The sequence below is a fragment of the Magnolia sinica genome, chromosome 2 (genome assembly GCF_029962835.1).
Source record: "Magnolia sinica isolate HGM2019 chromosome 2, MsV1, whole genome shotgun sequence".
Classification (NCBI taxonomy): Eukaryota; Viridiplantae; Streptophyta; class Magnoliopsida; order Magnoliales; family Magnoliaceae; genus Magnolia; species Magnolia sinica.
In genome coordinates this window covers 125,279,258-125,302,598 of record NC_080574.1, presented here as the reverse complement: position 1 = coordinate 125,302,598, position 23,341 = coordinate 125,279,258, and the positions used below count along the sequence as shown (strand labels likewise).

The 23,341-nt window shown below is 39.1% G+C and overlaps 1 protein-coding gene across 1 annotated transcript in view; it reads right to left on the bottom strand.

Moving 5' to 3' along the window:
- Nucleotides 1-623: 623 nt before the first annotated feature.
- Nucleotides 624-23,341, bottom strand: part of LOC131237554 (DNA mismatch repair protein MSH2) — a 71,874-nt gene continuing 49,156 nt past the window's right edge. Inside the window, exons 11-13 of the mRNA XM_058235377.1 lie at nucleotides 13,037-13,239; nucleotides 2,610-2,762; nucleotides 624-1,133 (exon numbers count right to left, since the gene is read on the bottom strand). Coding sequence (XP_058091360.1) covers nucleotides 927-1,133; nucleotides 2,610-2,762; nucleotides 13,037-13,239 — 563 coding nt within the window. The 3' untranslated portion in view covers nucleotides 624-926. The remainder of the gene's footprint in view (nucleotides 1,134-2,609; nucleotides 2,763-13,036; nucleotides 13,240-23,341) is intronic.

Sequence of the window (23,341 nt, the reverse complement as noted above, 5' to 3'; positions counted from 1 at the left end):
AAAGTTATGCGAACAATAAGAATGGTCCATTTGATGGAGTCTACTTTTGATAACATAACCAAGGGACCATTTTAATCAGATGACCATCACTATCCCATTCATGGCTTGGAAAACCAACGGATAGAAAGGGGAAGCCTATGTTTGAGAGGTAGCATCCTCCAATCAAATTGAGTTTTGTTGTTGGCCCATCAAAAGTTACAAGCATACGGGTTGCCAGATTGATGATTTGACCATGCAACATCTGTGCCAGGGCACCTGTGAGCTTTTCCCAATGGTAGTTGATACTCTGGCAGAGTAATGGTTGATTCACTGGCAGTCAAATTGCATATGCAGCAGGCACGGCTGTGCCTGGGGGGTAGCTTCTGCCCACATTTTAAAGCTTTCGGGTTGGATCATATTCAAAATTTTGATTTCTTTGGTCTGGAATCAGCCCATGATAGCCCTCATAACTCAAATTGAACTGTCCAAATTGTGAGACCCATTCATGGATCTGACAAACAAACAGGCTGGTCAATTTTCAGGTACTTTTGCATGTCTCGGAGTGGGGCCCCGTGGTCTTAATGTCCTACATGTTCCTGGTTGGCATACATGGTCACGTGCAGAGCATACAGGCAGGACTATAGTTTCAGCACCCGAATTTCCATTGCATTCCATTTCACCCACTGTCATCACACGAAACATTGCTTGATTAGTGAAAGGTATACTCAAATAAACAACAAGAGCAAAGCAACTTGCAAGCAAAAGTTGCATACTAGGCTGGGCAATGGGCAGGCCCAGATTTTGAACTGGCAAGGCTGGACCAGGCCAATTCAAAATATTGATTTTTGTCTGCCCCAAGTCAGGCCCGTTGCCAGCCCTAGACTATACATTTTGCTACTGCTATGCCGACACCCAATCAAAAAGTGAATAAGATTACTGCTGGGAGATTAGAAGAACTGCTGGAGCCAGGGATTGTCTACTGCATCTCTCTCCAAGTTACCCCTCATCTGACCCACTTGCTGCAAAGCCTGCTTCAAGTCCATCTGGTCCAGAGGCAGAGTGGAGAACTCCTGCAAGAATTGATGGGCCCGGGCCGCACCTCTAGCAATGTCCTCAGGACTAAGCACATGTTCACGCTTGCGCTTAGATCCCACCTGTAAAGTGTCAATGATGTTTAAATTAGCTATTAAAAAAAACAGAAGCTTAAATTAGCTATTTGAAAAAAAAAAAAAAAAGAGTCCAGCAAACATGCTCCAGGAAAAGAAAAGAAACCAATTTATGAGTTCATGTCAGTGACAGGAATATATATTTCACAGCACCTAAGACATTACAGCCATTCAGAAAAAAATAATAATAATAATAAAAGAAGGATTTTATATATATATATATATATATATATATATATATATTCAAACTTTAGATTTAGAATAAACAAGGAATATGCAGGGTCCTGCTGACACACGTAGGCCCATCGTGCATGTGAGACTTAGCTATGGTGATCCAGGTTGTTAATACAATGGACCTCACCCTGGATTCCCAACCCTCCAATACATGCACTCCAAACATGATAAAGAGAAAAATAACAGTGGTCCACATGCAACTAAGAAAAGGCTAAATGTTGACAGCCAAGATCTTTCAGTCTGAGAGAATTTCAGAGCAACCCCATGCTTGGTCAAGCCCATAAAATGGATAGTTCAGATATCACACTACGGACCCCATACATACAGGATCTTCAGCAGGGCCTTATAATTCCACAGGATAGACAGAGACAATGTTACTCGTGTCCCTCATTCATGGGGTTAGAACAAACATGGCGTTACCTGTGGCTATGAAGTCCACAACTGGAGAATGGCATCTGATGTAATCGCCAGGAAGACTAGATTTCTAATCAAATACCTGTTTGCATTAAAGAAATTTATTTGGATACCAATTCCTGACAGTTCGTGACAGCAAGCAGTTCGTGTTCCAATCTTATCACTTGGGATTGTCATTTTGCAATGTTTTTGGGTCTGCCCAAACAAGAAGGGAAAAGATCGTTTGCACAGTGTGACAGAGTCAGAGTGCACATATTTTCACCATCCGATAATGGTGGGAGAGAATCTTTACACATTTCAATGTGTGCATTGAAGATTTACATTTTGAAATGATTGCTAGATTCCTGACACTGTCTTTCAATGGTGGGAAACAAAATGTGCACAGGCTCTCATAGTTCAGTGTAAGGACGGAAGTTGTGTTTTTTATTTTAATTTTCAAAGACGGGGCTCCTCCGGTATGCAACTATCAAAGAGAAGGAACTGCAGTTCCACTAAGAGAGTCATCATCACCTTAGCCTTATCTTAACCATCAAAGAAAAAAAGAGGAATAAAAGAGAAACAAAGAAAAGAAGAAAGCCTTATCCCAACTAATTGGGGTCAGGAGAATCTCACAAATAAAATAAATAATTTTCCAATCAGTACAAATAAAATGTATTTGGCAGGAAAGAAGAAAAAAGTTGACCAACTATGGTAATACAACAATAATATTCAACACAAAGTTTGTAGTAACACAATCAAACTTTAAGCAAATGCAGTTTGCTATGGTAATGTACATAGATATTATTGGATAGCTAGTAAGCATGTGACCATCCATACCTTTTCTTTTGAATCATTTGAAACGACAGGAACAGAAGAAAAATCTTCTAACTCGGCAGCCTTCTCTCTAGCAAGGTCAACAACTGTTTGAGGAAAGTTTGCAAATTCAGCTACATGAATTCCAAAACTCTGATCACAAGCCCCAGGTTCCACCTGAAGGAGTAAAAGAGTACAAAGGGATAAATACAGTTAGGGAATGCACAGCAGCAAGGTGCTCTCTTCTTTTTTTTTCTTTATATATATATATATATATATATATATATATATATATATATATATATATATATATATTCCTCTCCTACATTCATAAGCGATCAGAAGATTCAGAACAACAATAGCAACCAGATTTTCTAAATTTGGAGACAAGTGTTGGATGCCAATATGTATTGTATTGCCACATCGCGAAGCATGGATGCATTTATTGGGAGGCTGTTTAAAACCCTGATCTAGCACTCCGACTAAAGTCAGTCAAGTTTTAGGTACAAAGCTTTAAATGCCTCAAGCAAGACTCAATGAAAAATAGAAAGTTTGTCGAGATATTATTGATTTTTCACAAGTGGATTGAGTTTTTGTGGTATAACTGTAACTGAAAAATGACTTTTGTGAGTGTCACTCCATTTTTCTAACTTTAAAGGTTCAAAACGGGTTGGACAAGCCTATAAAATTTTGTGAGTATACCTTCAACATTTAATTCCAAATCCAAACCTTTCATATAGTTTTCCTGACCCTCAAAATCCCAAGATCTAGCTATTTCATGGATTCCTATTTAATTTGCAGGTGCTTAGAGTTAACTATCACCCCAACTATTTTTTATGGTCATGACATGCCTAGTAATTGATGTGGCCCATTCGGGTCGTTGCAGCAACTTGGATGAACGACCTGAAGAAAAACAGATACCGACGGAATCAGCATGATTAGAGCTGGGCAGAATCCGACCTGATCCGACGGATCCAACCCGATCCGAACCGAAGGCCACGATCGGGTCGGATCGAGTAGGCCTACTCAAATCCGACTGTACATCGAGTCTAGTTCAGATGAGTGGCCAATCCGGACCGATCCGATTCGATCTGCACAATGTTCATTCAACAATGTCTCATGTAATGTTGTCCACTTGAGATTGGGATATACCTCATTTTTGGTTTAATACCATAAAATGATCTAGAAAAATAGATGGACAGCATGGATGAAATAAAAACATCATGGTGGGGTCCACAGAGCACCGACCACTAGCCATTGGCTGGTGGCGGGGGGAGTAGCCAACTCATCCTCTCAGCTCATGGCTCAAGGTGCATTGAGCACCGAGCCTTAAGTATCGAGCAGCGAGCTCTGACAGGAAATAGTTCTATGCGGTCGAGCTCATGGGAACTTCCCATGAGGTCGAGCTATGTGGGCCCCACCGTGATGCTTGTCGAACATCAACACCGTGAATTTGATGGGTCCCCTTTAAATTACGGGATATCCCAAAAATCATCCATATACGGAACTCAGGTGGCCCATACCATCTAAAATCATGTGAAGACATTCTTAAAACATATAAAAGCACTTGGTGGGGCCTACCTAAAATTTGGATGCATCTAAAACTTGGTCTTACCCCTCATCCAAGTGGGACACATAATGGATGGTCTGGATCTGTGAACCACACCTCGGTGGGCCCAAAAAATGATTATGAATGTTTTAATAATCTTACTCAACTTTTGTATGTGAAGCGGGATTGGCAAGTGTACCACGCACCAGGCCAGCTGGTGACACGTCAACAAGTTCTGTGGGTCCCATTATGAGGTATGTGTTATATCCAAACCGTCCATCCATTTGGCGGGCTCGTCTTAAGGCTTGAGCCGAAAAATAAGACAGATTTAAAGATCAAGTGGACCACACTGCAAAAAGCAATGGGGGGTTGAATGTCTACCATTGAAACTCTTTTAGGGGTGACAAAAGTTTCGGATCAATATGAAATTTGTTTTTCCTCTTCATCCATGTAGTTGTGACCTTATTAACAAATTGGATGGAAAATAAACGTTATGGTCGGCCGTACGAATTTTTTAACAGGGAAAATCATACTTTTTTAAAATTTTCAAAAAAATAAAAAATAAAACAGAAGATTCGATCTGAACCGTACCCAACCCGATCCGACTCGGTTTCCCTGACCAAGTCCGACTCGGTTCGGGTCGGGCCAGCAGTGCAACGGATCGGATCGAGTCAGAGGACCCGGACTCAGTCCCGGATCAGATCGAGTTCGAGTCAGTGCATTGAATATTTCCGACCAAGTCGAGTTAGACCCAATCCAGTCCGACTCGTCTCAATGCCCACCTCTAGGCATGATGATCGATCTTTGAATACCCTGCGAGCGCCTCAAGAAGCAGAAAATCCAAAAGACCACGGACACGATGATCTGCGAGTGCCTCAAGCAAGATCAAATCGAGTTCCCTCAGCACATGGGCTGGAATATTCAAAGGAATACCTCAAGGCTAGAAAGCCAAACAAATCTTTAATTAAGAAAAAAAATGCAAATTACAAAGTAAAAGGATATATTTATACTACAAAACCTAACCCTAATTAATCTAAACCACTCATTTTCCCAACCCTAAATTTTAATCTCAACCATAGAAAATTAATAAAATTAAAAGTACTAAATTAACCTAAACTTAAGCAAATAACAAAGTAATGTAAACTAGATGTTAGGCCCATGTGGCCCGTAAACAAGTGCGAAGATGTCCACCCAGATCAAATACATTAATCGTCTCATGATCCCGATCATTGAAATTGCAAACCACTCAAAGATTGAGAGTGAAAATGGGTGTGACCCGAATGCGGCCTACATCAGACTACCCTGGTTGAAAGAAACTCATCCTCGAGTTTTGCTTGACAATTATTCGTCCCATGAGTTCTATTAGCCTAAATTTGGATGTGCTGATGTGCATGCACACCAAGGGAACTATTCCGGACCGCTTTACATAATCCTCCCACAACTCATTTACAAATAGGTAATAGAAAGCTATTTCAACATGACTTGGATGAGGACATACCTATAGAGAGTGCATGTGATGTATTTATAGTTATGATGTAATTTAATGTTTATGTCCTTTTTAGTGTGTACATGTAAATAGTGTTAGGTACTCCCATGGAGTATGTTTTTGTATCTTTAGTATTATAATAAAAGGTGTGTATGGGTTTGGAGCCCTAACACGAGTATTCTTCCAAACTTCTCCTCTCTCTCTCTCTCTCTCTCTCTCTCTCTCTCTCTCTCTCTCTCTCTCTCTCTCAATCTCCTCTCCTTTATTTCTTTTATCTTCTTCCTTAAATCTGTGTTTCAGGACCTCCAAACGAAGCGAATAATTGGTGGGGGCCATAAACGTGAAGGCATTTACTTCCTAGATCAATGATAGGAACTAGTGCCTTGTCCTTAAATAGGAAGTCAGTGTCTAAGTGGCATTGCCACTTAGGGCACCCGTCCTTGTTTAGGTTAAAGCTCTTATTACCTTTAATTTCTGTATCTAAACATTTATGCTGTGAAACTTGTGAGTTCTCCAAACATCACCGGACTATCTTTCCTCTAGTTTATCTTATAGGAAGCTTAGACCATTTGAGCTAGTCCACTTTGATGTGTGGGGTCATGCTCATTTTTTCTCTCTTTAGATATAAATATTTTGTTACTTTTATTGATGATTGCACTCAAATGACATATATTTATCTTTTAAATTCTAAACATAAAGTGTTTGATATGCTTAAAATATTTTCCAATGAGGTGGTTACCCAATTTCAATGCCCTATCAAAGTTCTATATTCTGACAATGGAGGGGTATCTGTCGCATGCTTTTCCATCTTTTTTGCAAGACCACGGTATTGTCCCGTACTTCGTATCCACAAACCCCTCAACAAAACGGCATGACTGAGCGAAAGAACCGTCACCTTCTTGAAGTCATGCATGCCCTCTTACTCGGTATGAATCTTCCAAAATGTTTTTGGGATATTGCCTTGCATACTACTATATTTCTAAGTAATCGCATTCCATCTCGAATATTGTCTCACAAGTATTCATTTGAAAATTTGCATCCAAACAATAAACCCTTTTCTTTACCCCCTAAGGTTTTTAATATACATGTTTTGTTCAAATTCTTGATAGTGACAATGACAAGCTGAGTTCACAAGCCACAAAGTGCGTCTTCTTAGGTTACTCTATATCACAAAAGGGGTACAAATGTTATGACCCTCGGATTTATAAGAGATGTATCAACAGATGTGACATTCTTTGAAAACATTCCGCACTTCTTTAATGAAGGAAGATCATTACATAGTCCTCTTATGAGTTAGGGGAATCATGTGCAATCTAACTCTATACCCCTTCCGGTCTTGTCTCGATGATGCTCCCACTCCGTCTGTCTCAAAGCACATCCCTGTGTATCATCGACGGACTAAATCCTCTACTGATCAACCACCCCTCATCTCATCCACTTCTGCTGGTGGTTCAGGTATAAGCTTTTTTTCCTGATGATCTTCCCATTGCCTTACGCAAGCCTTTCCGCTCATGTACTAAGCATTTCATTAGCAATTTTATTTTGTATCACCATCTTTTACCTTCATTCCAATCTTTTGCAACTTTCATAGCCTCCACGGTTACCCCATGTAACTTGAAGGAAGCCATGAGTAGTCCTAACTGGACTCAGGCTATAATGGACGAAATGCAGGCATTGGAGAAGAACGATACTTGGGAGTTAGTGCTCCTACCTGAAGGCAAGCAGACAATTGGATGTTGATGGGTTTATACCATCAAGTATCTTCAAGATTATTCCTTGATCATTATAAGGCATGGTTAGTTGCAAAAGGTTATACTCAAACATATAGTGTAGACTATTTTGAGACATCTCCTATGGCGAAGCTTAACTCTGTTCATGTGGTTATCTCCTTAGCGGTCAATTTCTCTTGCCCTCTATTTCAGTTCGACATGAAGAATACATTTTTATATGGTGATCTTGCCGATGAGGTTTACATGGATCAACCCCCAGGTTTTTCTGTGTCTTCTAACAAACGTCTTGTTTGTCGCCCAAAGAAGTTCATTTATAGTCTTAAACACTCCCCACGTGCCTAGTTTGATAAATTCAGTCATGCTCCCCTCGATTTTGGATTTCTTCACAGCCAAGCCGATCACTCCCTATTCATCTACCGTCAACCCACTGGGGATTATGGTAATGATTATCTATGTAGAGATGACATAGTGTTGTCAGGTGATGATACTGACAGAGTGGTGCAAATTCAATCTTTTCTCAAGACTTAATTTAAGATCAAAGATCTTAGGACTTTGATATTTTCTGGGCATTGAAGTAGCTTGGTCTAAATCTAGACTTGTGCTCTCTCAAAGGAAATACGCCCTTGATCTTCTCTCCGAGATTGGAATGCTAGGATGTAAGCTTACTACCACGCCTGTAGATACTAATTACAAAATTAGTCATGATGATGGTGAACTCCTCTCTGATCTTAGGATGTATCGACAATTGGTTGGCCGACTCATCTATCTCATTAATACTCGGCCGGATCTTTCGTATGTTGTGGGGGTTGTAAGTCAATCATGCATTGTACTTGTACCACACATCTAACTGTAATGTATCGTATCCTTTGGTATCTCAAATCTTCCCCGAGCAAAGGGTTACTTTTTCAACAGCATGATCATCTTTATCTATCTAATTACTTTGATGCCAATTCTACTAGAAGTTTACATGATCGACGGTCTACATCCGGGTACTATACTTTTGTAGACGGCAACCTTGTCACTTGGAAGAGCAAAAAACAGCCCGTCGTCGCGCGATCTTTTGCCTAGGCTGAGTATTGGGTGATGACTCACGTGACATGTGAACTTTTTTGTCTTCGAACCCTCCTGCAGGAACTCGGTTATAATCCTTCGAGTCCCATTCCCTTGCATTGTGACAATTAGGCTATCATTCACATTGCCAGCAATCCGATGTTCCATGAGCGCACAAAACACACTGAGATTGACTATCATTTCATTCGGGAAAAAGTTGCTAACAAGGAAATTACAACTCCTTTTATTCACTCTGAGTAATAGTTAGTCAATGTTCTTACCAAGTCTTAGTCGGGATACTCTTCTTCGTATCACTGGAAAATTGGGCATGATCAATATCTATGCTCCAACTTGAGAGGGAGTATAGAGAGTGCAAGTGATGTATTTACAGTTATGAATTATGATGTACTTTTATGTTTATGTGCTTTTTAGTGTGTGCATGTATACAGTGTTGGGTATTCCTGTGGAGTATGGTTTTGTATCTTTAGTATTATAAAAAAAGGTATGTAGGGGTTTGAGCCCTAACACACAAGAGTATTCTTCTGAACCTCTCTCTCTCTCTCTCTCTCTCTCTCTCTCTCTCTCTCTCTCTCTCCATTTCTTTATCTTCTTCCTTCAACCTTTGCAACTCTACTACACCAACACTGACATCCTCTCAACATCATTTGGAGTATTGTCTATATGTTCGTATATGTCGACTAGTGCTAGAACCACAATGTCTAGTTGACATTTGTCATTGAATTTCTCATCTACTTTCTCACTGAATATCGGTCCTTGAACGTACTCATGATGCTTAACAAATCCTCATAAAAAACTAACCTTAAAATTTTTTTTAAAAAAAAATTTTAAAATAAAAAATTTAAAAATTAAAAAAAAAAATCCTCAAAAAAAACTAGCCCTTTAGTGTAGTCAATGTATTCCCTGGGCTCCTCGTCGAAGATGGGAGCCTGGTTGAGTTCTAAATTATAGCATACTCTCCTGACTCGTCTACATCATAGATTGGATCTCCAATGAGATCTAGATATTTGATGGCAACCTCAGATACGTCTTCTTCGAGCTCCTCATTGAAGATTGGATCTTCAATGAAATTCGTGCACACAACAGGGTCCTCGTCAAAATTGGGAACCTTGTCGAGGTCCAACATTTCATCATATGCATTAGGTGGCACTTCGAGAATGAATGCATTGGGCCATTTTCAAGCTTCAATTTGCTTCCATAGGCATTGGGTTTTGCGGTCCTCATTCAACAACTCCACTCAATCTTGATTTCCTTATCGTTTCTGGCAACTAACTCATCTTTCACATAAGGAGAAACCATTTGCAACTTTTGTACATTCGGTGGGCACGCATGGCACTTTTCGCACACATTCCACATCCTTATACATGTGGAGATGGGAGATCGCTCTAGATGATTGGATGCTAAGATATGGATAGTACAACACTTTTAATGCTTCATCCATGCCCTCGAACACGTGGAACCTTTTGAGGTTTGGTGAATGGTTAATATGGCTTTGATGAATTGATGGACAATTGTGAAATTGGGTTGGCTAGCAATTTTACAATGTTGGTCAGTCAAATCATAATGAATGGTCTGGATTTAAAGAGTTGCTTTGTGTGGAAAATCTGGTCACTAGATTAAGATGACTCGACAATAGGATGGACAAATACGGACAACAGGTTGGCAAGAAATTTTGGAGCAATTATACAAGCATAGATCAATGGCTTGAAGCATTATGAAGATGGATCATGGTCTAGATGGGGCGAACGCCGATTGAGATGGTCAAGGTCAGGTAGCTAGTTAATTGAACGATTATGGCAACTTGATTTGATGATGGGGTGAACCAAAAAGTTTACACCTGTAGTGCACCAAAGGGAAGACAAAAGAAAGAAGATCTCCCTCTCTTTGTTTCTTTTCATTCTTTCCTTTTATAACTCAAGAGAGAAGGATCGAATGGGAGAGAGTTGGAGTTTGGGGTAATGGTGGCTGCAATTGCTTTTGCCAATGGAGATGAAAGATACAAATCGATTACAGATCTAACAATCTGTTACAAATAACAAATATGCACGAAGGAGATAATTGTGGGCTGCTGACTATGAGATCAGGCCTACACCAGACTGCAGCAAGCGTCGGTTCGGTGAAGATGGTGACGGTAGCTCAATGTCGTGGAGAAGACGGTGTGATGAGGACATCCAAGCACCATATCGGAGGAGGGTTGAGTTAGTCTCCTTATTGCTAGACAACCATTACATGGGGCCCGCTTAGCCCAATTCACATTCCTAGCCACGTTGAAAACTCTTTGTGCATGTTCGTACATCTTTGAAGACCCCACACTGGGAAGATGCACATGGGCTGCATATAAGAGCATAATGGACACATCGAACCGTTAGATCGGGTGGACACGATGATCGGACTATTGGATCATCATCATCGGACATCTTGATCATGGACCCGCGTGGGCCATGAAACAGTTTAGTTGTTTAGATTGTTTAGATGCTTTGTTATTTTTGGTATAGCTTATATTTGTGTTGAGATTAAGGGGTTAGGAACAACTTTTAATTTATTAAGCATCTTTATGTTGAGAAACTTATGTGAGAGTACCTTTTTTGTAAAAGGTCTTTTCTAAGACTATAAAAGAGAAAGTGGAGTGTGTGGAGCCCTAATACCATTGTTTTGAAGAAAAAAAAGCTATGTTTTCTCTTCTTCATGTGATTTGGAGATTTTGTGTGGTGTGATTTCATTTCCTACTCAACGGAGGTGCGAGGCTTCCATCTATCATCTTCCTTCTCTCTTCATTTCTATCAAAAAAGAGGTATTTTCCGAAAAAAACTTCATCTCTCTTCTTCCCTTCCTATCCAAAACCATTCAAATCATATTTTTCGTCAACTTTTCATCATCCAACTTCAATCCCAACCGAAATCAACCATTGAGAACTCCAAAACCCTACCCAACAACCCAAACGTGTGAACGTACAACCACATGTGCGAGCCCCTAAGCTGATCTTACGAACAACCCCTCAACACCTTGATTTCCCCTTGTTTCCCCCATCAAAACCATTTGATTCCTCATCCCTAACTCTACCTATAAACCCTAACTCTAACACTAGATTCTCTAATTCTCTACTTTCTCCAAATTCCCAAACGCTAAATCTCTAATTTCCTTAATTGACCCAAAATTCCTAACTTCCCTTCATCCAAAACCTTAATTCCCTTCTACCAATACCTAAATCCATCAATCCCCTTAATTAATTCACCCAATTTAGCCCTAATTTCATCTTTTCCCCAAATTCTAAAAAACCCTAATTCCAAAATCACCAATTCCCATGAACCCTAATTTTTCAAATTTCAAAATCTCCCCTTCCTAACCTTAATCATAGAACCTACAAGTCGGTCCCTTGAGTGTGGAACGTGCCTATGCTAAATTGGAAGTTTCATCATTCTATCGGGCCTAGTTTTAATTGATTTATGTGATTTTTTAGCATGTGGGCATGCGATTTAGGTTAAATCATATTTTATTTCTCATTGTGTACTCTTAATTACGTGGTGGGTTAGCATCTTTTGTTAATTGAATTACTTTATGGACTCTTTCATAATCTCCACGTTGCATGCTAGCATTAAATCATGTGTCTTGCATCACGGTGGTGGTAACATGTGGTGCCATTTGCAGAGGCGGTGGGTTACAGGGAATGGACAGAGAAGAGGTTGATGTTGTTGTTTTAGGGGGAGCAACAACAATTCCGACCAAATCCGGTGTTAGCTTTGTCTGCGTACAAATAGATCCAACAATCTCTAAGAAGATGGTTTGGTTGCAATGGTGGGTTGTGTGGTAGTTGCATAAGGTGAAGATGGAGTGTTGGTGCACAATTGTAGGAGATGAGTATGGTGGTGAAAGGGGTCTTGGAGATGGGTTTTAGGGATGTGAGCGTGGTTGACAGGCAGTGATGAATGATTAGAAATTTTTTGGCTGGATAATGTATGGTTGAGATGGATGTGGTGGTGTCTGCAGTGCAACACGACCGCACAAAGATGCAAGCCACGGTGGTAGTGCATTAGGGTGGTACGGAGATGGAAACAGTAGCGGTGATGAAACTTCATCAAATTAGTACCGCTTTAATACCACTTAATGCAACCTGAACGTGCCACATCAGTAGCCCAATAAAAAATGTTTACACTTGCTAAAGTAAGACAACTTTCCCTTTCGGAAGTTGTGATGACAAGGTTCCCATGGTTATAAACACAAATATGAGTTTGTGTAACCTTAATATTTTAGTACGGAGGACAGAGTGCGGGAAACCAAGAGTGAGCTTAGACTTTCAACCAGCATGCAAACCTAACAAAAGTAGCATAAGACCAACAGATATCCAATGATGAAATAGCTCTGGATCCATAATAACTTCCATTCCAAAACCTTCTCTCATCTTATACCTTGTTTCTACCAGTTGATGGCATGTAAGAATAATGTCATTGCCTAATGTAACAGAATAAAACTAGCAATACAAGATGAAAACAGATTTACAGGTAACCACCACAATATAAATGACTAAACATTTGAAAACTTAATGTTGTATAAGTAAACATGATGTCACTACACGTGTCAGCACATGCATGCACTTTTAAATTATCCAGCGATAAAAACGAACCTTGTAAAGCATAGTAAGCTTGCGACTTGATGGATCAATGTGTGCACCAACATGATAATTTGCCACACCGAGAATGGGCCTCCTTTGAGGATCATGCTGAACTTCTTCATCAGCTAGTGCAGTCAGTTCATGAAAGTGGGTTGCAAACAAAGTTGGTGCTCGAGTCACCTCAACAAGGTGCTCGCAAATGGCCCAAGCCAAACCTGAGTGAACAAGTGATGCTTCTTGATAAGTTGGCAGAATGACAAAGTCAATCATCCTAAAATCTTTTAATAAAAAGTAGTCAATCATCCTATAATCTTTTAATAAAAAGTAAGCAAACAGGACAAGGTCGAGGTAATGCACTAAGGAGTCCATCAGGTTTGAAAACATATGCCACCCAAAGAGAGATGGAAATGGAAGCTCCTTTGTGATACAGGACATGAAACAGTGGGTCAATAAACCGATAAATAGTAATTTTGGCAGTGTGGCAGATCCAATGATGATGAGCGATATCCTTTAAAAGGAAAGTAAATTTATGATGCAACAGTCAGGAAATATATATTATTGTACAACTGACTGAAAATATTTTGAACCAAATTCTCAAGTATCAACATAAATACATGATACCTCATATAAGATAACAAAGCATTTGGTCAAGGAGCACCCTTATGAGTAACTGTAAGTTATAAAGAAAAATAATGAAACGTAATAAGTTTATTAACAAATAAAGCATATGAAAGGTCCATACCACAATTACACATCAAACAACCAAGACAACAAAGAATCTAAAGCACAATTTGCTGCACCCTTGATAGATGATGTCCAATCCACAACCTCCAACTTTGCCTTTCCAAACACCTCGTCTGGCAATCTATATTAGTTACGAAAGCATCTATCATTTCCCTCCACCCAAATGGACCACAAACCAGCTAGAAGGGACACCTTCCACAACTTCCTTTATGGCAGCACCACTCCAATGTCATGCTAGAAAGAAGTTAATTGAATCTGGAATCAGCAACATTGAAATGATAAAAAAGCATAAAGAGAAGTCAACACATTCCACATCCCCACACACATAATACATGAAAGACGGCCCGGATGGGTGGGCTTGCAGGATCCAATGGTCTACACGATCTTGGGACCTTCACAAAAGCCAAAAATAGATGGTGAATGGCAAAAGGTCCAACTAACCACTACGAGAGCAAAGAGGATCTTATTTCCCCTCTGATTCTACAGTTAAGATGGCCTCGAATTATGATTAACGGTTTATATCGTCAATGGGATGGGCCAAATGAACAAACGGACCATATTTTCTCCGTCTCTATTCTCTCTGGAATCTCTCTCAGTTGAGATGCATTTACGGAAGGATGCTCCTCATGTATAAGGATACTAAGAAGAAAGGATTGAGAGATAAAGGAGTAATTTGAATGAAATAAGGCTTATCCCTATCTCATCCAACCTCTCCACCGTATCTCTCCCTCATCCAAAATTTAAGTTCAAATTCATATTTCGAATTTGAAGTTCAAATTCCAAACAGAGTCCAAAATGAGAGAAGCAATGGGGAAGGATGTGTAGGACCCACCCACTAGTGGTTGCCCACGGGCCCATATCTAACAATGTGGAATGATCATGTGCTTTTTTTACAAGTTGTCCAAAGGACTCTGCTCCTGCCTACAACTTGTGTGAACAAAACCTCCTTATGAGGTCCCTCAACTGGCCACACAAATTCAGTTGGAGCCTTTGACTCCCCCCTGCCTAGTATCATGCAATGCCTCATAAGATGATTTGACTATAAACTTCATAGGCCTATCCCATTTCCATATCCAAGCATCCCTCTCTGTATTAGGACTCTCTCTCTCTCTCTCTCTCTCTCTCTCTCTCTGGATATATATTTATGTATTGTTCTGTTCTTCTAAACTTGTGCTCAAGTAGCACAATGCACAAAGGACAATCTTTTCCCTAAGCTTCAGCATAACATGTGAAGGTTAACAATTGATCTTCAAAAAGATGCCATTACAAAAGACAATAGCACAATGCACAAAGGACAATCTTTTCCCTGAGCTTCAGCATAACATGTGAAGGTTAACAATTGATTTTCAAAAAGATGCCATTACAAAAGATAATAATACTTCCAAGTTTCTATACTGATGTATGCTGCAGCTATTTGTAACTTGAACACATCTTTTATGTTATAGTATGTGACATAGCATGGTTGAGAAGTAACACCATGAGGAACTCATGTATCTATTCACAAAATCTGTTAGTGCTTATGCAAGATTTCATCATCATCCTCATCAAAGCCTTATCCTAACTAATTGGGGTTGGCTATATGAATCCTATTAAGGTTGTGAGTATGGGCTTGCAGCCCACTTTTAGATTAGTGTTTTTAGTCTTAGGATATGTTGGACATAATGTTTATTGTATCAGGGGCATTTCCATCATATTTATTTTTTATTACTTAAATATAAGACGGTGGGAACGTGCAACTCAAACCCATCTTTTCTTCTCTTTTTCATCCCTATGCAAATTCACATGACATCAGAGCTTAGTTTAAAGTGGTTCAAGCCCCATAATCTTCTCCAATCCACCCCAAGTTGCTAGATTTAACTTTTGGGATCTTCAAAACATATAGGAGACTGATAGGGACTTATGGGAAAGCGCATTGTTGTTTGTTTTTGTGTGTGTGTGTGTGTGTGTGTGTAGAAAACCTATTGTTTTCTGCATCGCTCTTCAAATGGAAGGAAAACGCTCTAAAAAATGAGCGTAGATGCCTTGACGGATAATGAAGGCTTGCTGCTTTTTCACGAGGTGATGTTTAGGTTGTTCATTCATGTTGATTGCATTGTGTGTTTTTGGGTGAATACTCTTACCCGTAAGGTAATGTGTAGAGTGGGAATGGTTTTGACATGATTTAAGAGTAATTTTGGGCCATAAATTTCTGTTTATATGATTTTGGACGTGTAGTCATGTGTGGATCTTCCTCTAAAATTAATGTTCTTCATTGATGTTGATGTAAGTTTATTGTACAATCCCTATAGAGCCCAAAAGTGTAGTTGTTGGTTCCTCCTCTCTTAGGGAAATGCAGGGACCCTCCTTCAATGCGTCAATAACCTTTGTCAAGTTGAATGGGAAGAATTATCTTCAATGGGCCAAGTCTATCGAGGTTTTCCTCTTAGCCTGCGAAAACGATCAATACTTCACGGATCCTAAACTAGAGGAATCCAATCCCAGGTACAAATAATGGATGCATGAGGATGTCTAGATTTAATCTTAGTTATGGAATAGCATGGAATCTAAAGGAAGCTCTAATCTGGTGTTCTTAAACATGACGAAAGATGTCTAGGATACTGTGAGGATGATGTACTCTTCAGACTAAAATATTTCTCACATGTATCAATTATATGAGAAGATCTTCTCTTTTCAAAAGAGGGATAAGCCCCTTGGTGAGTACTTCACAAAATTGACTAGAATATGGGAAGAGCTTTCCATATATCATCCTATTACGTCAGATGTAACCCTCGTGAAGAAGCAATGGGAAGGTATGAAAGTAGTAAAACTTCTGTCTAGATTACCAAAAGAGGATATATCGGCAAAGGATCAGATTTTAGGAGGAGCTTCTATTCCTTTATTACCAGAGGTCTATGCAAAGCTTCAGTCTCCTTGGCAAGTGAATTCGATGACGTTCATGTTAATGCATCTAATAAATCCGCATTGGCCTCTTCATCCATTTATTCTAGTTCATGTGGATGCCATGGTGGAAATATTAGGTGTGGTTATTCCCGTGGTCGCAGAGGTGGTAGATTCCCAAGGAGAAATAGTAGCAGTTGTGGTGGTTAAGGAGACCATACATGTACTCATTGTGTCCTGAAAAATCATATTGTGGCCTTTTGTTGGGATCTTCATGGAAAACCCACGAGGAATAATCAAGCCCTTATGCTAGAGAATGCTTCTTCCGATGGTAGATCCACTACTCTTACTCTTGCTTCATCTAATCTTGGTGTTGATCAGATCAATATTTCATTATTGTTAACAAAATTGGGCCATACCCCTCTAGGCCATGGACCATTCCCTTAGGCCTGACTTGGGTCGTGGGCCTCATATTTCCCTTTTATTAGTTCTCCCTTATTTTCATTCCTTTTTTACCCTTATTTTTAAGGGTATATTTCCCTTTTATTAGTTCTCTTTTATTTTCATTTCTTTTTTACCCTTATTTCTACTAGTAGTTTATGTAAATTTTCCATTCACTTAAATAGAGAGGGCTGGACATCTACGTCTCTTTTTGAGTTTCTTTTCTTCCTAAGCTCTTTCTTTCCTTTGATATGGTATCAGAGCAAGAAGGCCCCTAGGGTTTCTTGATCTCTTGCCCTTCTATTCTTCTCTTCTTTTTTCCTTACCTTTTCATATAATCTCTTGGTTTGAGAATCTAACCTTTTAACCATTGATTGCATGTGATTTGTGAGGGTCGGTCCTATGGCTGTGGTGCCTTGGAGATCTTGTTAAAGTTTTTGCTGGAAATTCTCGGCTGATTTGTTCCCCCTTTGGTTGGATAAAAAACAAGTTTGACTGATTTTGATTTGTTGGACTTTCATATTTCTTCATATTTTTTTGACTGTTTTTCTTCCGGATTTATTGAAACTAGATTGCAACAATAAGGGTTTGCTGGTCATTATTGTTCAAACAGATTTTTGGCCATCTTTCTTCCAAATTTACAATAATCTCCTCATGGTAACCTTAGACATTCCCAGATTTATTTTCATTTAGTAGTTTAGCCGTAAGAACACCCTTTTTTGGCTTCTTGGTGATTTATGAATTTGAATATTCATTCTTTGAAATTTATTTCCTTTTGAGTATTCTTTTTTAGTATTCCTTATGGTTATTTTGAGTACTCTTTTTTAATATTCCTTATGGTTCTTGAGTATTTCTATAGCGTCTGTTGGATTCAGGTTGGTGAAATTTGGAGACTTGTTAGGTTTAGATATGGCTTCTTCGTATACATCTGAGATAGCAAATACAATCAACTCTAAGTTGGAATGGTCGATTGTTCATTCTGAGAACCATGGGTTGTAGATTACAACCCATAAGCTTACGTCCAACAATTATCTTCTGTATTATGATAATATTGGTAGTGGAAGAGATTGAGCTACTGGACAAGGAGGCTGGGATGCTGATTGTGGTTGTGGTCACAGCATTGGTCGTGGTCGTTGTGAAGACCGTGTACTTATTGTGGTCGATATGGTCGTAGAGTTGATTATTGTTAGGTGCTTCATGGTAAATCACCTCACAGCTGTTTTACTAATTCAAACACTCCAGACGATAGACTTTCAACATACTGCGTACTGTTGGTGAGGTGGCTCCTTTGGCGACGTCACCTGTAGTTCAACCAGCTGGGGATGCAGTCCATCTTTCAAAGAATATGATGCTTTACTAAGGGAAGCCGTAGAAAATAAAGCCTCTCCATCTACATCTTTGGCTCAAAAAGGTAATACCTTCTCTGCCCTTCACACTGTCTAACCCTTAAACAATTGATTCATGGGGTCTCTTTTTCTTTGTTTACCTCAAATCCTTATATAGGCCGTGTGAGGTTAGCAAATGGTACCTTGACAACGAAAGCGGTTTGGCTAGTGATGTTGCCACCAGCCAGGTGGCTAGTGGTCGGTGCTATGTGGACCCCCACCATATGTATGTGTTTTACCCACACCGTCCATCCGTTTTGAAAGATAATGTTAGATCACAAAAATGAGGTAGATCTAAATCTAAATCTTAGGTAGACCACACCGTCGGAAAACAGTAGTGATTGAATGTCCACCATTAAAAACCTCCTAGGGCCCACTGTAATGGTTATTTGACATCTAACCTATTGATTAGGTTATACAGACTTGGATGAAGGGAAAAAATATATATCAGCTTGATCCAAAACTTTTGTGGCCCCCAAGAAGTTTTTAACGGTGGGCGTTCAATCAACACTGTGCGGTCCACTTGAGATTTGGATCAACCTCATTTTTGGGCTCATACCATAAAATGATCTAGAAGAATGGGTGGACGGCATAGATGAAACACATACATCATGGTGGGGCCCACAGAGCACCAACCACGAGCCATTGGCTAGTGGCAGGGTCAGTACCAATCCGTTCCCCTTGAAAAGTATCAAGGGAAAGGGTAATGTTTCTGCTTCACCATTGTTCTCTTTGTTCTCTGTCTTATTGGTTCCTAATATTGATTCTAATTTATTATCTGTGAGTCGGATTAAGAAGGATCTAAAGACGAAAAAGTTGCTTGGTGGTGGACTTGAGAAGGATGGACTGTACATTCTTCATGCAAATCCTTCAAATCAATTTGGTTAATGTCTTAATGTAAAAAAGGACCTTTATCTTTGGCATCGTTGTTTTGGTCATCCTTCTAATTCAATTTTATAGTCATTATTGCGTCAGTCGGTTGAATTTGGGGATAACAAGAATTTTCAATGCAAGGCTTGTGTTTTAACTAAACATTATAAGTCAGTTTATTTCCTTGTGAAAAGAAAGACAAATAAAATTTCTTCATTACTTAATTCTAATGCATGGGAGGCGATGCCAATTAATTCTAATGGATTTAAATACTTTGCGTCCTTTATTGACGATGCTTCTCGTAAGACATGGATTTATTTAATGAAAAGTAGAGATGAGGTTAGTTTGATTTTCTAAGTGTTTCATGCTTGGGTTAACAATCAATTTAATACAAACATAGGAATCCCATGTACCGACAATGCAAGAATATCTATCTCATTCCATGTTGCATTATCTTCATGAGCATCGTATAAACTCTTAAACAACTTGTATATATATCCCGCAACAAAACGGTATTGCCAAAAGAAAGAATATACATCTCTTATAAATTGCTTGCGCTCTTCTCATTAGTATATCTGTTACCAAGCATGTCATATGTTGTTTTTATTGCCTGCTATTTGATTAATTGTTTGCCTACTACGCTTCTTGAGGATCATTCTCCTATTCAATACTTCTCAGCATTCTACTCTATGTCTGGAATTCCATTGCAAGTCTTTGGGTGTGCTTGTTATGTTTATAATAATGACCCTCGTTGAAATAAATTATCGGATTGGGCTGTCAAATTTATTTTCTTAGGATATTCAACTTCTCAAAAAAGGATATAAGTGTTCTGATCCGATCAATAAAAAACGTTATGTTTATATGGATGTCAAGTTTCTTAAAAACATACCATATTTTTCTAAAGATCATGAGAACAGGGAGTCTATGGTTCTTCATGTACCCATTCTTGACCCCAGATCCAATTCTTTCTATTTTATCTATTCCAGGGGCATGTGCTTCATCTAATAGTGGTACAAATTATGTGGTTTCTAATTCTCAATCAACTAAACCAGAGTTGACTACATCAAATTTGAAGGAGTGTGAAAAAAGAAATGTTCAAACATTTGTCTTCCCATAGTCCACCACAAAGCAAGCTCCTTTGAACTCAGGTATTGATCGTATTCCTATTTGTTTGCCCATTTATTCTTATTCATATTTAGACTCGTCCTTAGATTTGCCCGCTGCTATCAGGAAAGGTAAAAGATAATGTACTACTCGTCCTATTCAAAATTGTCTCCTATCACTCCTTGTCTCATGAACACAGGTCTTTTGTTTCTACCCTTAGTGTTCCACTTCCATTATACCAAAAAATTATGAGGCTCTTACTTCTCCATAGCATCAAGCCATGGAGGAGAAGATGGCTGCTCTTGGGAAGAATCATACATGGGAGATGACTAATTTATCTGTTGGGAAGACTCCATTAAGTTGTTGCTAGGAATATGCCCTTAAATACCACCATGATGGCAGTATGGCCAGATATAAAGCTCACTTGTTTGCTAAAGGCTTTACACAAACATATGGTGAAGATTACTCTGAGACATTTGCTCCTGTGGCTAAGATAAACTCGGTCCATGTTATTATTTCTCTTATTGCCAATCTAAATTGGCCATTGCACCAATTTGATGTTCAGAATGCCTTCTTAAATGGTGATTCAAATGAGGAAATTTATACGCTTCCTCCTGGTTTTACTCGAAAGGGGGCAAGAAAAAAGGTTTGTTGTCTTAAAAAGGCGATATATTGCTTGAAGCAAGCCCCTCGTGCTTGGTTTGAGAAATTTAGTGGGGCCTTGATTAGTATTTGATTTAGTTGTACTTAATCAGACCACTCAGTGTTTGTTAAGCAGTGTGTCCAAGGCATTACCATTATCAGTGTGGATGATATTATTGTTACAAGTGATTATACCAATGGAATCTTTGAGTTGAAAATCTAACTTAGCAAGGTTTTCTACATCAAAGATTTGGGTCTTTAAAATAATTTCTTGGCATTACAGTCATCCGTTCGAAGAAGGGTATTGTTTTGTCACAGCGAAAATATTGTCAAACCTCTTGATTTCCCTTTAGAGCTTAATAAGAAGCTTCAGGTTGTAATGAGGAACTTCTCGATGATCCTCACATGTACCGCTGCTTGGTTGGTCGGGTGATATATTTGACAATTACTTGTTGATGCATGATGGTTTTCTAACTTAAGATCATAAATGAAATCAAATTTTCGGATTCTAGTTTTAGGGAAATTAGGGTTAGGGTTAGGGTTTGAAAATTGGAGAAATATGAAATTTGGGTTTATTTGAAAGGGGAATCTAGGGTTTTAGGTTAGGGTTTGATTGAAGAAAGAAGAATAAGGATGTAAGAAAAGGGCTGAAGTGGGATCCACAAAACAATCCGTACGGATGTATGGATTCACATGTACGGCTGAACTTTTTATTTGGGTATATGTTGGGATGGTTTGGGTTATGGATGGGTTGAGGATGCTTGGGTTTAAGAAGGAGAGAAAAAAAAGAGAAAAGGGATGAGAGAAAATACCTTTGGAGCTTGAGAAGAGAGAAGAGATGGATAAGCAAGGCTTCACACCAATGTAGCTTTCATTCAAATTCACACCAAATGGGGTTTCACACCACATTCTCCATAAACACGAGAAAAAGAAGAGAACTTCAAGCTTTTTCATTAACATCACATCATTATTAAAAAAAAAAAAAAGGCTACAGTTGTACGTCTAAGCCTTTATAGTCTAAAAGTTGGTCTTTTACAAAGAAACCATTAATGAAAAACCTTTTTGCTTTTAACCCCCGCGGTAAAAGGATAAAACAAATATAACATTTAAATAAAGTCTCAAAAAGTAAACTAAGTGCTTAAAACAAAAATCACTATAATCCTACGATAAAGACTATCCAATGAACAGTGAAGACATCCACGATCACGGCGAGCCACGATCAAGTCGCATCCAATAGTTCAATCGTGAAGTCCTCGCGATCCAATGATCCAAAAACATCCTCCATGTAACCCACGTGCCATGTGGGGTCTTCGGATCCTCCTTGGGACTCGAACGGGTACTCGCCTAGCCACAGGGACACTAGAGTTTGGACCTTCCTCTATTATGTGTGTAATGACGTCCGTAATTTGATGTCCCCATCACTTGTCCCAAACTATCTCATGCAATCTGTCTGGTGAGTTAATTTAAACATGCTCCTCACTCCTGCCATCGTGAAGTTGTTCACCACATTCTTCGCTACATCATCTTCTCCAGGTTATGGCATCCTACTTAGTTGTCATAATAATTTGAACATTGAAGGCTATTTGATGCAGGCCAGTTATCCTGATGGTTGTCATTCTATAACAGGATATTGTACCTTTGTTGGAAGAAATCTTGTTATGTGAAAGACCAAGAAGCAAACCATTGTTGCGCGACCCAGTGTAGAGGCTAGTGCGGCGCCATGGTTAATACTCCATGTGAAATCTTGTGGTTGAAGAGTTTTGACGCTAAGTTAGGATTTCCAATGAATACTCATGTGCCCATGTATTGTGGCAATCAGGCTACCATTCATGTCGCTTCCAATCCCGTTTTTTCATGAACATATAAAATATATTGAAGTTGATTGTCATTTTATTCGTGAGAAGGTCATTGGTAACTTAATTTCTACTCCCTTTATCCCTTTTACTAAACAATTGGCTGATATCTTCACTAAGGCTCTTTAAATTGAAGCGGGACGACGTATTCAAGGCAAGCTGGGCATGATTGATATCTAAGTCTCAACTTGAGGAGAGGTGTTGACATAATTGGGCCATATCCCTTTGGGCCATGAACCATTCCTTTAACTTGGGCCTAACTTGGGCCGTGGGACTCTTATTTCCTTTTTATTAGTTCTCTTTTATTTTTCTTCCTTTCTTACCCTTTTTCTCAAAGGGTAGTTTATGTAATTTTTCCATTCACTTAATACATAAAGAGAGAGGGCTAGACATCCAAGTCT